General features: G+C 38.7%; 1 protein-coding gene across 1 annotated transcript; it reads left to right on the forward strand.

Moving 5' to 3' along the window:
- Positions 1-80: 80 nt before the first annotated feature.
- On the forward strand, positions 81-16,936 carry ntrk2b (neurotrophic tyrosine kinase, receptor, type 2b). The gene is made up of 18 exons (XM_041970746.1): positions 81-1,128; positions 2,860-2,934; positions 3,006-3,077; positions 3,163-3,231; positions 3,333-3,481; positions 3,651-3,787; positions 4,761-4,893; positions 5,348-5,656; positions 5,755-5,769; positions 5,891-5,893; positions 6,016-6,050; positions 6,219-6,318; positions 10,726-10,914; positions 11,301-11,431; positions 11,565-11,737; positions 11,955-12,195; positions 13,565-13,723; positions 15,540-16,936. Exons 1-18 carry the CDS (start codon positions 932-934, stop codon positions 15,723-15,725), a joined length of 2,373 nt encoding a protein of 790 aa, XP_041826680.1. The 5' UTR covers positions 81-931; the 3' UTR covers positions 15,726-16,936.
- Positions 16,937-17,030: the final 94 nt, after the last annotated feature.

Genomic DNA, 17,030 nt, shown 5'->3' on the forward strand with positions numbered 1-17,030 from the left:
TTGCAGACATAGTGTAGGTAATTATTTTTCATAGATGCACCCCATCTTGTGCGTCACCCGTACGTCACTCTAGGCCTAATGGGCAACCGTACAACAGCCTTGTTGTGGAAAAAAAATCTCAGCTTTCGTCCAATGCATGGCTTCAGAGTTACCACAACACAAGAGTTTACATTTATTTGACCCACGGCTTCCCACTTAGTGGGTCAACTACTTACAAAACATCAGCAGCTATGTGTTGCGTTTTTCTTGGAAAATCAAATGATAATTCCCCAATAAGTTATCTTGAAAACATCTCGTATGGTATGAAATTACCATCGCAACCATCTTATATAGTCCCAGTGATGGCTGGGAGATGCGCTCGTCTTCGGTGATAATCGATAGTCGGATGCAGGTAGCCGTCCTCCTTACACACGCAGCATCACCACGCATCCTTACTCTGCTGTGCAGTTTTCCTCCTCATCACCACACATATGAGAAATCGCTCGTGGGGGCCTGCCTATTGATCTCTAAACATCTGGAACACCTCATATTTGCTTTACAAGGCAGAGGCGAGCAGTCAGTGGCTGCGATAGGGAAGTGAGACAGCTTCAGCAGCACCAGGACGGAGCACTTGACACCTTGCTTCGCGGCATCGATATGCAGTAGTGTGATACCAGCTCTGCGGAGACGAGAAGGCCAGTCCATGGCATCTTGATATTAAAACCGTGGGCTCTGCGCATTCCTCACTAACAGCGTCCTTTTTGTCACTCTTTGTTTTTTTGTTTTTTTTTTTTGTTTTTTGTTTTTTTATTTATTTTTTTCGCCTTTTTTTCCTCCTAGTCGAAAGGATTAACTTGACCAGAATAAAGGCGGCGAGTGAGGACATCTTAACAATAATTCAATTTGACCAGATTCTTTTCGGGGAGATTCGTGGGATATAATTGGACCTGAGATGGACTCCAGTGCGGGGGAATATGGCATGGCTCGTTTTGGATTGTTTTTGCTTTTGATGGGGTTGTGGAGATATAGCGATGCTTGCCCCGAATCCTGCACTTGCAGCATCTCAATGATTGTTTGTATTGATTCTGAACCAGGGATCGAGGATTTCCCTGTCCTCACGTTAGATGACATGGAAAACATCACCGAAATGTAAGTGCATGGAAATGATCGTGCAGCCAGCATTAACTTCACAGGGTGCAGAGAGCTCCATTGGATCGTGAGGGTTGCAGTGATGCCAAACACTTAGGGTTATATCAATAATGATAATTATAATGATATCAACATCAACAGTAATGTTAATCACCATAGGCCTAATAATATCATTCCCACGTGCTTTAAACAGCCGCTCAGATCTCTTTTTATCATTTTGTCAAACGTAATTTGCGATTTTCTTTTCTTATAACCTGTATGGTTTGTCAGATCATGTAGCCTCGTATGTGTGCGTACGTGTGAGTATGTAGCGTGGAGGAGATAGTGCTTGCGCGTGCGTGTATGTGCGCGTAACGATGGCGAGAGTGCGCGTCAGGCTTATTTGGATTAGTGTGTTTTCCTTTACAAAACAGCTCCAGAGGTAGTGGTGGAGTAAAATGCTCAGGCCCAATGCAGCCTCCGGGGTGTTAATTCGGTTTTTGGGCGGTGGTGTGAAATACCCCCCAAAATTTCCATATGACCACACAGTTGGCTGATTACACACAAGATCACATCAGTTGTGCACAGCCGGCAATATAGGCTACCGACAGTTATGTACTCTTATCTGCGTCAGTATATAGGCCTGTGTTGGAGTGTGCTTGTTACAACCTTGCACAACAACTGCATGGCACCTAGTGGAGAATGTGGGGAGACTGGTGTGTGATTTAGAGGCAGACAGACTGGAGCGATCCTGAATGTTATTTAACAGGCATTTGTGCCAACTTGATGTCTTCATGTCAGTCATGCAGCAGCCACCAATTTGCAAAATGTCCACAGTTTTGCGTAAAAAACCCTGCAGTTTTGACTTAAAGATTCAGCAGCTATCCTTACAGCACAACAGAATATTAAATTAAAGTTTTGGATTGCCATACTTTACTTTTTATTAGCAAACTGTGAATTTACAAATTCCTGTCAGACAAAACTATCGACAATATAGAAAGTTAAAAGTCCATTATTTGGCACAGTAATCCTGTTAAACATATTTCAGTATGAAACACAAACTTCTAGCTCAAACAACTCATAGCCATATCACAATTTGAATCTAAATTTACCCTATTTTATTTACTTTTGATCTCATATAAAAATCTCTACTTGATTTATTAGATTTACATTAAAATAATGATCTGCAAAACATTATAAATGTGAAGGTAAATGGTAGGTTACACATTAAAAAAATAGATTACAAGTTTTGAAAGTGTTTGTTTTAAAAAATAAAATAAAATACTTGTCTATTTCCAGGATGTTACACTTATTAGATATTAAGTTAGGGTATAACACACTTGTGGAAGTAATCATTTCATTAAAAGTAAATTAAAAAATGGCACTTGTGGTCTTTCAAAACTACAAAAACAACAAAAAATACAGGGGCTCCTTGTCTTTATAAATAAAAGGGAAATTTCTTCAGTGAAGCACAACTTTGTTGCCAGTTTAAGATTTAGCTAACCAAGTCAAAAACAAAATAAATAAAAATGAATAAAGATGTCTCAGATGAAAACTATATAATATAACTTACACAAATTTCTTTCACTGTGCAATGTTATGTGTAAGTAAATTTCTAAAAGGAAAATGGATTCATGAACAGCTTCAACATTACCTCAAGTTCATGCAACTGAACTTTGCATTACAAATACAGATAATGTCCCTTTAGAATAAGTTTCATAACAGGTTTTCCCATTACATTTCCTTTCACAGATACATTGCCAATCAAAGCAGACTGTTTGACATCAGCAATAACAGTCTGAGGCACTACATTAACCTCAGAAATCTGTAAGTACTACTCATAATTTATTTGTGTATCACTTGGATTTAAAGTAACTCTACATTTTAATGTCTAACAGAACAGTGACAAAGACAAGATTGACATCAATATCATCAGATGCTTTTTATAACAACACAAGACTTCAATATGTGTAAGCAGCATCTTTCATTATCTTTAGCTATTTCAACATGAGTTGCCTTATTTGGATTCTCACATTTTTTGCCCTCCCTCTTCAGAAATCTCAGAGACAATAACCTGTCAACATTGTCATGGAGAACATTTCAGAACTTTAACATTGCATATCCGTAAGTGATGGGTGCACATAAAACTGTCAGTGTATCTCTCTCTGTTTGAGCAGCCTCTTATACAGCATGTTTCTGCTTTCTTTTTTCTGTTTAATCACAAGGCTCCTTCTGTCTGGAAATCCCCTGAATTGTGTTTGTGAGAATTTGTGGGTCAAATTGAGGCTCCAAGAAGAAATAGATGGTCCAGAGCTGACATGTATTGACAGAGGAGTGACAAAGGACTTTGCCACGCTCAGTCCACCAGATTGCTGTAATGTAAAATCACGTTCTAAAAAGAATAGCTAAGCTCCTTACTGAGCATGATTGTTTTGTAAAGATGGAAAGTTGAAACAAAAACAGAAAGAATGTTAGAAACAGTCAATGTATGTCGTGTTTGTTTACAATCACATTTAGATGTATTGTTTGCATGCCACTTGCAGTAGTTCCTAATGTAGAGGTCACCCCCAAAACTGTGACTAAGATGGAGGGGAGCAGTGTCACAGCGGTGTGTAGCGCCTCTGGCTCCCCTAAACCTGTGATCCGGTGGAACCTTGAAATGCTCTCAACCCACGCTGAGGTGAGCAGTTTACCTTGAAGCTCCTCTCATATCTTAGCAATAACACTGTCCTCCTAAGTTATTTAAGGCTAAATGTAATGACCAAGAGTCTTCGTTTCCAAACCATGAAAATGACTACTTATTGTTTTGTTATCCAAAGAAGCTTACAATGGAAGCTTTGTGAGGTTCAGAAGGTTCCCAAAGACCCTTCGACATGTGAGCTATGTGGGAACTGGGGATTGAATGAGTAACTTATGTATTGAGAGATAAGCACTTCTTCAACAACAGCTGCCTGATTTTTTAGGAATGTAGTCTCAGTTATTACCACTGGATAAGGTACTAATGATCAAGGTGTCAAATATCTATTTTATCAACAATGTTAATCTGTTAGTGAACACAGTCTGTCTCTTATTTGAGTAACACTTGATTGAAAACACAGGGCAGTTGTTGTGGTTGGTAATTTAATTTCCCCAAAGTTTGGTTTAAAAATAAATTAATAAATATAAAAAAAACATCTGTTTTATGGGATCCACCATTACTAAAAAGATATATAGAATATGATAACGTGGTAAACTTCAAAAAGAGCTTGGAGACTTATAGACTAAAACTATTTGAATACAACTAATACATTTTTGCACTAAGGACATTGTAGCATTGCTTATGTGCTTTTAATTATTTAAACTCTTTATCCATCATGTTTAGCAAACTAATTTTAGTAGAGCTTATATAGAAGAATGGGTGGTGCCTGATCAGGCCACTTGAGCTGACCAAATTAGAACAGATTATGCATTTTGGGGAAGGTGGGCGGTCCAAGCTCCCTAACATGGTTTTTAGCAGTAAGCATTTTCTTATGCCTAAGCAATTCACATGCATTCATAGTATCTTTAAGTCATACTGTACACTGTTTTATAGTGTTGTTTATTGGTTATTATGCATGTGCTTAAGATCAACATCACACCAAGGTAACAGACAGAATTGAATGATGTGTTTACAGATAGATACCTTGGATACAAAGAGCATCCTCAGATTGTCAGGCCTGTCTACGGATGATAATGGGAGGATGATCATATGCAGCGCTGAGAACATGGTCGGTCAGACTGAGGCCACCCTCCAGCTCAACATTCTCTGTAAGGACTTCAGTTACATCATAGAAATTATACTTACATGGATAAGTTTAATTTGTCTAATTTGCCATGCAATGAGCTTTTAAATGCTTTGTTCTCGACCATGTTTTTCCTGTGGAAGCAGAAGGCTCCTTAGTTTGTTATCATTAGTGTCTCTTGGCAAATCTTATTGACTTTCCACGTTTCCTGCCCATAACTCTTCCTCCTGTAAAGGTCCTCATGCCTTGCCATACATCTATTCTTGTTTAATGCCACCCTTCTCCATATTCTCCTCTTTCACATTTTCCTGTTGTCACACTTTAAATGTTGTGTGATCAGTCTAACCTCTCCTTTCCTCTTATCCATATGTTTCTATTTTTTAAACCCATAAGTGTTGCTTTTCCTACTCGCTTTATTCCTAGTGTTTATTTCCTATCATCCCGTGATTACTCTTCCTCTACTGTTGCCTTCGTGTCAGTTGCCCCCACCATCCCGCAGCTGCTGCCTCCAGAGCGGGACCACCACTGGTGCATCCCATTCACTGTGACAGGGAACCCCAAGCCTGAGCTGCATTGGTATCACAAGAATATGCTGCTCCTGGAACAAAACTACACTTGCACCAAGATTCATGAGTCCACTAAGAATGAGGACCATGGCTGCCTGCAGCTGGTCAACCCCACGCACATTCATAACGGCGAGTACAAACTGGTGGCAAAGAATGAATTCGGCCAGGCCGAGAAGACAATTTCTGCCCAGTTTATTGATCCACCTGACTTCAATCACTCAGGTCAGTGTGCAATGTCATTACAAGGGTTTAATAATTGTAACAGTCAGGTAATTTCTGAGCTAATCTCTAAAGCACCTAATGTCTTTTTCTTTTTATAGAGGACTTTGAATACTGTAAGTAACATTTAAAAATTAGAACATCAAAAGTAGTTACTATACTGCCACAACAGAGTTCAAACTAACTGATGCTTGTTTATCTTACCTATTTTGGCTTGTACCTGCATCTCCTATCCAGATGGTAGGTGTTTAAAATCTTACCAGCCTGAAGCTACATAAAATTGCATTAATATTTACAAATGATAAATGGGATTACTTCTAAATGCTTATATAAGCATTGTTATGCTTTTTTTTTTTTTTCAGATACGCCAATCCCTCCTCTGGATGATAGTGTTGCAGTAAGTGATCCTACTTACTCATTACTTACCACATATAGTCGTAGTCCTTATGAGACTTTATAAAAAATGTTTTCATTGTAATTTTTTTGTTTTGTGATGCCTCCCTGTGTCTAATGAAATGTAATGACTCCCTATATTATTGCTTTTTGTTTTTTATTTTCTTGCCAGGTGTATGTAGTCGTGGGAATTGCCGGAATTGCCTTGACGGGCTGTGTTTTGATGGTAATCATTCTGAAGTATGGAAGAAACACAAACTTTGGTATTAAAGGTGATTCAAATACTTCGTCTTAAAATTGATAAACTGTCCTTTAAGAGATATAAAATTATGCACTTACTTGCCCAGAAAAGATAATTGTTTAATCAGGAGTCATAGTCAATGATGGATGTTTAGCATAATATTATATAGTGGGATACATTTATATGGCAGCCTTTTAAGTATAAATTGGCATAATTATCTTATTTGACATCCAGACATCCACTTCTTTTTTATCTCTGCTCCTCTTACTCCTCCACTTTGACTGTTACAGCTAGCCCCTTATGGTAACATCCACACATCACCACCAGTGTATTTCCAATTTAAATTTCTTTTACAGGCATCACTTCAAACTATTACACACAACACAACAAATTATTACTTTAATAAGTTATTTTATTTTTCTCACACCTTACAGTGTTATTATTTCAACACTGAAATGTCAATTCTTTTATATTGTATTAGTTATTGTATTATCATATTGTTTCTTTCTCTTTGAGTTACTTGGGGCTTGGTTTATCTTTCCTGGTACAAGCCAACGGCTGAGAACTTTAACATACTGCTGTTAGCCTCAGTGGACTGAACCACATGCTGCTCTGTCACAGGGGTGTTTGGGGTTTATGTGTTTTTGAATATTTTAAAATGTGGCAGCCATTTGATTTCCCCCCTTTGTGTTACTAATGGTTTAACTAAACCAGCAAGTTAATTTTTGTGTCTTTTCCGCTTGGTATGTTTGTCTATAAAGTTCATTCATTTGTTGGAGTTTTCTAACTTTATGTTGAGTTATATTATGTTGACTTCTTTTATAGGCCTGCTTTGTTTAACTTTTGGTTTGGCCACGTTTTCTTATATTTCTGGGGGTAAAATAAGTTAAGAATTTGTGCCAGTGATGGGATCATCCACTTTTGTTTTCTTCCTTTTTTTCTACCTTTTTCTGATTTTTTTTCCCCCACTTAGATGAAATGCATTTCAGTCTCACCCATAAATAAAGTCCAGGATGGAAAAATTAACTGACGATAACAATGAACACTTCTTAATTATATTTGAATGTATGGCTATAACATACCTTTGGCAGAACTCTAACTAGAGGTGCATATATACAAATGGACATTGATGATTCCTTAGACTAGCCCGATGTTAATTCTGCCATTCACTCGAAATAAAATGGTAATCCTGAGACCTCCAAGCAAAGATTCTGATCCCTGGGAGTTAAACCTGATGAAAGCCCACAAGAACTGTATGCCAGGCTTAAGGAGCTCTGTTGGAAATTGATCCAGCCAAAAGTTAAAACCATCCAAGACATAGGTGAATTCATTTTGGAGCAATATCTGAGAATGCCGCAACTCAAGATTCAGGTTTGGATTCAAAAACACAATCCCCTTTCAGCATAAGATCGTTGATGTATCTTTGGCTACCAGGAAGAAGGGAGAAACTATGAAGCTACAATTCTCGGAAAACTTCAAAGTACGACTGGAAGATGCTTCAACAGCACCAGCAGGAGACAGTAAATATAAGCACCAGTAAGACTGTTATTATGCTACATGATCAGCTCATCAGCAGGGCTGAAGCTGGTAAGAAGCCAATTTGTTGCCTCTGTGGTTTGGAAGTCCATACAAAGCCTATGTGTCTCAAAAATTCAATTAATATAGTACAAATGTGCTTTGTGTTGAACTTGAACAGAGGAGTGACACTTCTGTTAAAATTTGTCAGATTAATTTAGTTAAGTTAATGGAGTGTACTCAAGGCCTTTCTTGATTGTGAGAGTTTTTGGATTCTTGATCACTCACATTTTGTTCTGTGCAATATTATTCACACTAGTGACACTGTTTTGATCTGCCGTGCTCATGGGGAAAAGAAAAGTTATCCAACAGCTGACATGTACATAAAAGTTCAGGATCAGATGTTGTCTTCTAAATGCTGGTGTTGTCGAGAGTCTTCCCTGTTCTGCTGTGCTTGGACGTTTCTTCCTATGCTTTTTAACTTACAAAGTTCTGATCAAATTCAGGAATATTATGTTGCTGTTACCAGAGCACAGACTAAACAAACCAATAATCCAAGATTCTGAGTACCCTGCCTTGTTTCAAAGAGGAGTTGGAAACAACTGCTGTGAAACCAATGAAGGTCCACAGACGAAGAAAGTACCTGTAAAGATGTCAACTAACAATGAACCAGTATTGAAGCTATGATACCCGGAACAGTGAGAAACTATCTTCACCTTGGAGCACTCTATTCCCTGGGTTGGCGACCTAGGTAAGCACAAGACCACAGTTTGCATCAAATGCCATTTTCACTGGCCAGTGCTGTACAAGGATGTTGCTCAAATAAATGTCCTCACTGCCAGTTAACATCTGCCAAAGATTCCTTCCAGAGCTTCACTCCAGCCGCTCCCTGTCATCGGTACTCCTTTTGAGTGCCTTGTAATGAGATTTTACTTGTTCAGAGCCAGAGGCCTAGTAACAACAGAAGTCCTGGTATTTTAAATCTGTCTGGTAGAGACATTTTGAGCCCGGACAAAAAGTGCTATTGCTCCTTCGCAGTAATAACAACAAACTGCTGGCCAATTAGCAAGGACCATTTGAAATTGTGAAGAAGCTCAGCCCTACCACCTTCAAGGTGTCCACACCTGGGCAGTCATGCTCCAGTAAGGTTTTGCATGTTCTCCTGAGGGTGTGGATGCAGCATCCTGAAAGCAGGGCAGATGTGAAGCTCATACCTGAGGTGCTGGAGGAAGAGGATGTGGACAAGCAATATTTATCACCTGCTTGCTCTATGGACTGTGATCTCAGCCATCTTCCAGAAAACAAGCAGCAACTGGTGAGAGATCTTGTTAAATCAGGGGTATTCCAAAAATATTAAGGGAGAACAAATATTGTTGAACATGACATTGATGTTCAGGAAGGTGCTTTGGTGAGATGATTAAGTTACACGATCCCTGAACGTCTACTGTCCTCGCTGAAGGCTGCGATTGATCTGAGGCTGTCCCTGGGGATCATTGAGACCTCTAAAAGAGAGTGGTCTAGCTCAGTGGTTCTGGTACCTAAGAAGGATGAAAGCATTAGGTTATTTTTCATTTTTTTTCACTTTACCATCTTACCCTTTGGACAGCATGGGGCCCTAGCAACCTTCTAATGACTAATGAACTGGGTACAGTGCAGGTGCTCAGAGGATTGCTCATAAGGTCACAAATCAACAAGAATCAGGCCATAGAGTCATGTCCTCTGCCTCAAACAAGAAAGCAGCCCAGGTCCATTCTAGCTTTTCACAACATCCAACAGTCACTAAGTAAGCAACCTGTCTTGTATAGTCCAAACTTTGACATGGTACTCGATTTTATAGACTGATTCTTCAGATAGGGGTCTGGGAGCTTTCCTTCTGCAGGGGCCAACAGGAAAACACCATCCAGTAGCGTACATCAGCCAGAAGCTGTTTCTCCAAGGAGTTCATTATTCTTTATGTTGAGAAGGAGTTGTAAGTGAAAAAGTGGGCTCTAGACTCCCTTTGTTATCTACTGGTAAGAGAATTTACCTTGGAAACTGAGCACAGGGCGTTCAGTGGCAACACAAGATGAAGGACTCAAATGAGCACATCACTCATTGGTATCTAGCCCTTCAATCTTTCCGGTTTACTATCCACCACATGCCATGCAAGGAGAACCTCACTGCTGACAATCTCTCTTGCTGGCACAGTTATTCTTGAAGAGGGGGTTGCGTGATGGCTAGCCACACATGGCAACATCCACATCTCACCACCAGTATACTTCCACATTGATTTGCTTCACAGTCACTACTACAAGCCTTTACACACACTACTCAACACATTATTTCTTTAATAAGTTATTTATTTTTCTCACATTTTACAGCGTTAAGAAGGAGTGCACACATATCAACACTGCAAGGTCAAATTTTGTTTATGTTGTGTTAATATTTGTTTCTTTCCTTTGAGTTACCTGGGGCTTGTTTTCTCCTTGGTGTAGCAAAAGGCATGGCCAGTGGCTGAGGAGTTTAATATATTGTTGCCAGCCTCATTGGACTGAACCACATGCTGTACTATCACAGGGGTGTTTGGGGTTTATTTTATGTTCTTTGGTAGGTTTAAAATGTTGCAGCTATTTTGTTTTTTCCTTTTTGTGGTACTTGTGTTTAGCTAAACCAGCATTTAAGTTCCCTTGTGTGTCTTTTCAGATAGGTCACTTTGTCTGTTTTCATTCATTTGTTTGAGGTTTGTTTCCACTTAAATTATGTTGCCCTCTAATATTTTGGGAGTAAATTAAATACCTAATTTTGAAATAAAAACACCTCCTATATCCTTGCTGTCTTACTGCTTGGTCCCTGACAATGACCAACACCTAACATCTCCTTCTGTGTGCATCTCTCCTCCTTCTCTTTTCTGATCATCTTCTCCACTTCTTCTGTGGCTCCCTAGCCTCCTCCTCAGTCATCAGTAATGACGATGACTCTGCCAGTCCTCTTCATCACGTTTCCAATGGCAACAACACCCCGTCGTCCTCGGAGATGGGTCCAGACGCAGTGATCATTGGGATGACAAAGATTCCTGTCATTGAGAACCCACAGTACTTCCGTAACTCCGGCAGCATGCTGAAATCTGACACATGTGAGTTACCGCTTCACTCAAGAAATGCCGGGTAACCTAGGCCTTTTCTGATAAATCCATGCAGGGATTGCTGCTAGGCGCCATATTTAATGTCTGGATCCTGCTGCATTGTAATACTGACTCCTACCCAGGGGCCCACTGGACAGTTGACGTATAGATGTGGAGGAATGTTAATCTTAATCTAATGGTAATTTTTAAAAATAATTAATAGCTCAAACGAGTAAGTACCTTAACAAGTAGAAATATAAAGTTTAAATAACATGACCTACATAAGGGTATAGGTGACAAATTCTAACTTCTGTGGATATTTTCTTTAAAATTTCCAACTAAATAATTAAGGTGCACACATGATATTAAGAATGATTTGACTTGTTTTGTGTTCACAGTTGTCCAGCACATCAAAAGACACAACATTGTATTGAAGCGGGAATTGGGAGAAGGAGCCTTTGGGAAGGTGTTTCTCGCTGAGTGCTATGACCTGGTACCAGACCAAGAGAAGATCCATGTGGCAGTCAAGGTACAGATCAGCTAGCTCAAGCAATCAATACATCTGCCACACAGTTAGGGAATTCTATTGATTAGATGTACATTCTTGTAGATAATGCTCTTCAGTGTGTGTGCCTGGTCTTTGTGTCTTTGCCTTCCATCAGACTTTGAAGGAGGCCAGTGAGAGCGGCCGAGCAGACTTCTACAGAGAGGCCGAGCTGCTCACCAACCTCCAGCATGAACATATTGTCACCTTCTATGGAGTGTGTGTAGAGAGTGACCCACTCATCATGGTGTTTGAATACATGAAACACGGTGACCTCAATAAGTTTCTCAGGTGGGCTGATTTTTGACAATAAAATGCAAAAGAATGTCAAAATGTATTATTATTATTATTAGTATTATTATTGTGTTAATGAGTTTTTACCTTGTAGTATTTATTTGCTGTCTTTTACCTTTGCTGTGTACAGTGTTGTTTTTAAATTGGTTTACAAATAATATTGGATTGGATTGGATGTTAAAGTTATTCAAAGTGCAATGGTTTCTGGGTACAGGTCTCATGGTCCTGATGCAGTTCTCATGGCAGACGGTCAGCACAGTGTCCTGGTGGAGCTAACTCAATCCCAGATGCTGCACATTGCCCAACAGATTGCTGCTGGCATGGTCTACCTGGCCTCCCAGCACTTTGTCCACAGAGACTTGGCAACAAGAAACTGCCTGGTAGGAGAAAACCTGCTGGTCAAGATAGGAGACTTTGGCATGTCCAGAGATGTTTACAGCACAGACTACTACAGAGTAAGTATTTTAGATTAATCCCCTAAAATATACAGCTATAATTAGATTTTTCCTTTATTCTTTCCTTTCTTTTCTTTGTTTTAACCACCTTTGGACATGAAATAAGTGTATAGCAAAATAGTAAATTAATTGTATTTATTTGGAAAACCATTTACATACAAATTGCATAATCTATTAAATTCTTTTGTTTGGATGGGCACTTTTTCATTTTCTCCAGGCAAGAACTTCATCCTTTCCCTGACCCAACATGGATGGCATCATATAAAACCATGAAGGAATACTGAACCTCTGATTAACATAAAATTAAAGCCAGATAATGACCTAATGTTATATTACATGTGGATTGAACAAAAGTACAACATTTACAGAATGAATGAATCTTATTCCTACAAATGTGTCTTTGATTTCAGCTTGAATACCACAGTGCCCTCTGCTGGTGTCAGAAATCTAAAATACACACAAAAACACAAAATATTCATATCTAAGGTCATTTCAAACAAGGCCCATCACCAACTTCTGCTGTCAGACATTTTTATCAAATGGAAAACAAATGAAAGAACAAAGTAGATAATAGGAAGTGCTTGCCCGGTGTGCTGTAATGCTCTCATTTCACATATAAAATCATCTTGAACAACAGATTAGATTAAACAGGAAAATAAACAAACAAAAAAAACAGCATTAGACTCACATTTTAATGTAGGTGAACAACATTTTACTCTGGAATTTTACATGTCCACAACATTATTGATCTGCCAGTAATAAAGTCCATTATGGGATCATGTGCTGTGGCTACTCCTGCGGAAAATTCCAAGTACACTTGTGGTGATGTGTTGTCTCCATCACAGGGAGGGCTTAGCAACGAACAGCTCTCAGGATCATTAACCAGTAATGGCCAGATGAAGCTTCTTGAAGTACAGAGACCTTCCAGTCAACTGTGTTAAAAATTGTTCATTTTTTAATGGGTTCTAATATTCAGTTGAACCATATGTTGATTAATTTGAGTATTGAAAGACGGTACAATATTTATGGGCTGCATGGCTGTGTGGTGGTTAACATCATCGCCTCACAGCCTTTCTGTATGGAGTTTGCATGTTCTCCCAGTATGTGTGTGAATTCCCTCTGGGTACTTCAGCTTCCTCCCACAGTCCAAAACCAGGCTGTCTAGGTATATCAGTTTCTCTAAACTCGCCCTTGGAGTGAGTGTTAGCATGGGTGGTTGTATTTCTCTGTGTTGGCTTTGTGATGGACTGGCAGCCTATCCAGGGCGAGCCCTGTGTCTTGCTCAGTAGCTGCTCTATATGACCGTAAACCCCTCAGCTGAATATTTGATGCCATATGCTCAGGGAGGCTGTCTTTTCCGTCTCTGCAGGTGGGCGGCCACACAATGCTGCCGATTCGCTGGATGCCCCCAGAGAGCATCATGTACCGGCGATTCACCACAGAAAGTGATGTGTGGAGCCTTGGTGTGGTGTTGTGGGAGATTTTCACCTACGGCAAGCAGCCCTGGTACCAGCTTTCCAACAATGAGGTCAGTCACACAACGTTCTACCTATGAGAAGGTTTGATATAGTTTTGCAGTTTTAATTTTAATTTAAATGTAAAACACTTTGCCAAGAGCTGGAAACCTGAAATAACTTTAATAGCCCTCAATCTAAACACAACATAATAACCACTATAGGCTACAGAATGAGAAGCGTAGCAGGCATTGTTTAAAAAAAAAAAAGACAAATAGAAGAACTCAAAGCTTTAACGGATTCACAACCAGTGCTTCTATAATGTTTAATTAAGTGTAAGTCACAGATCTTTATAAAAGCACAAAACTAAAATGTTGAAGATGCACTGCAATACTTAAGTATCCCATCATAATTCACATAATATTGATAATGGAAGCACGTAAAAACATGTAGTTGATGGTGACCTTTTAATTGAAGGGTAATATAGAAAATCTAAACGTAAAATGTTGCACTGTCATGTTTTTTTTTTAAACTCCAACACTGGTTATAATAATTGTCCTTATACTAGGGAGGAGCTTCTCCCACATTGTACACTAATATAAGGAGAGTTGACATAAATTAGGTAACACTTTACATTGCAGCTTTTTAATAAGATGATAAAGTGGGATTTGATAATAAAGATTTATTGGTCAGGGAATATTATGTAATTACCAAAGTGATGACAGGTAATAGGTTGGCAGAAGTAATGAGTAGCTACATCTGTTTTGTGTGTGTGTGTGTGTGTGAGTGAGTGAGGAGAAAAAAAACAAAGCCAATAAAGTATTTGATCCTAGTTTAGTAATACCTTATTAATATTATCATATGAATATTAATATAAATATTTTCATAAGAAATTGGTACTAATGTGACAATGTGGTAAAAACAAAATGATGTAATATAGAATTATGTTTTTATATTTTAGGTTACAATCATCCAACCTTTAAAAATGATGAAAGAATTAAACTCATTAACCATATCATTTTACTGAAATTATACCGTACTATCAAACATTATGTTGTTTTAAAGTCAGGTGGTATAAATGAGATGTTAACAGCTGTAACAGGCTACCTGGAAAAACATCTGGTAGTGCTAAAACAAACTATAAATCAGGGCTGCTAAGTGATGAAGTGCCTGTTTCTACTTCATTTCATGATAATATTACAATAAACCAAACATCTAGAAGTGTAATAATAACTTACAAAATATTGCAGTTGTGTAACATTTTATTTAGTCTGTGCATACATTGTGGGAGAAGTTTGTTTTTTAAAAAAAGCTCCTCACTAGCAAAAGGATTTAGATGAAAGGGGTGTCTGGGATTATATTACAAAGCCTGCCAGCTCTTATCTGTTTTTAAACATACTTTTCTGAAATGTTACTGGCAAGGTGGATTCGAGCTCAGGGGCGAAAACCTGCCTCCTTTATATATTCTATCCTCACAAGTAATGGCAGGATTATTTGTGAATCATCGGTATGAGTTACAAATGTGTTTTCTGCAGTGCTGCTCTGTGATGATGAGCTCTAAACCTTCAAATCTGCTTTCATTTGATTCCTATACGACAGATGGACAGAGCGTTGCTTGACTTTAATGCTATCAGTAAAATAATTTGAGACTTTTTAGAAGAAACTTAAACATGATGAGCGAAATGTAAATTCTGCCACTATATTTTAGATGGCTTCAGCTTTTACTGAGGAAAATTAGCCAAGTCTACAGGGATTGAAAGTTGATTGGCTTGTATTTACTGGATGCTTTTAAATTATTTTATATATGATGCAAAATCTGGTTGTAATTGTTTTTTTGTTTTTTTTTAAGAGAAAATACATAAATGTGTATTTTCCCACTGTCTCCTGCAGGTGATTGAATGCATCACGCAGGGCAGAGTGCTACAGCGGCCTCGTACCTGTCCTAAAGAGGTGTATGACCTGATGCTGGGCTGCTGGCAGAGGGAGCCCTACATGAGGCTGAACATCAAGGAGATCCACAGCATGCTCCAGAGCCTTGCCAAGGCCTCACCTGTGTACCTGGACATACTGGGCTGATGCGCCGGCATCTGTGTATGTAGTTTGTGTGGCATGTGTGTTTGTACGTGGACGTATGTGTTTGACAGCACATTATGGGGCAGAGCGAGTGGAGGAAGCGATGGCTGTGTGACAGCGTCTGTGTACAGAACCTGGCTGTAAATGTGACTGTAAATGCTAACCGTCCATGTCCTCATTACATTGAGAGAAGCCTTAAATTTGGAGTTTTGCTTTTTTTCTGGTTTATTTGTGGATTTTCTGAAGCATGTTTCACAAAAGGAAACCAAAATACATACAGAGTTATGTAACTTACCCAAACCTTTAAAGCTCCAGACTTAAAAAGAAACGAATAGATGTCTCATTCTGCCAACGTTCACCTCATTAAATCGTCACTGTCTTATTTTCCATATTTGCTGGGATTAAATAAAGGGAAATAAACATGTCACTCCTTGACAGACAGCTTATGGACACATCTATGTAGATAGAGCTTTTCCATATCTTTTCTCTAAAAAATGAAGAGGTTATTTGTTTTATTCTGTGAATATCTGATAATATTTTATGTTAATTATATAAAGTGCTTGATACAGTAAGTGGAAATGTTTTAAAAGTTGTTGAAGAACTACCTGTCCAATCTACATTTCATTTGGTGGACTTATCTAAAGCACACAGATCGGAGACTCTGCAGCACAGATCATTTTTGTTTTACATTGTTTCTCATTCACCAGCAACGTCATTTAGCAAATCTCTGTTGTTCGGTGGCTCATATCTGTAAGTGATGTGGCTTGTGTGTGTCTTCAGAGGTAGTTTTCAGACATTGTGGGTGCTGGTCAGGCTGAGTTCATCGTGTGGACTGATGAGACATTTAGGCACAGTTTATTGTGCATTTACTGAGGGTTTCAGTGTTGTTTTGTATCCCTTGCATAAGAATAGTGTAACTGTGAGGCTGCAGTTAAAAGGCAAATAAAGAGTCTACCTAATCATGAGATAATGCAGGAGTGCTTTCATCTCAACTTGCTGTCCCTGCCAGCCTGGTGGCAACTGAAATAGCAATGGTGAAGCACATTTGCATGGGAAGTAAATGAAGTAAAGTAAAAAGTACTCTCGTAATGTTTTCCTGAGATTAAAAATAATAATAAAAAAAAGAGTAAAAGGTTTAAAACATGTTCCAAGAGTTAAAACATCTGTATTAATCTTAGCAAAAAGAGCAGCAATCCCTCAGTCATGCAAATCATCCTGTTTTTCTATATGAAGGTGTACAGCAGTAAGACAATAAGTTATGTTTGTCGAGTGCACTTTGTAGCGTTTCTGAACTTCCAAATGCACAAC

Source organism: Melanotaenia boesemani, chromosome 19, assembly GCF_017639745.1.
Source record: "Melanotaenia boesemani isolate fMelBoe1 chromosome 19, fMelBoe1.pri, whole genome shotgun sequence".
In the NCBI taxonomy this organism is placed as follows: Eukaryota; Metazoa; Chordata; class Actinopteri; order Atheriniformes; family Melanotaeniidae; genus Melanotaenia; species Melanotaenia boesemani.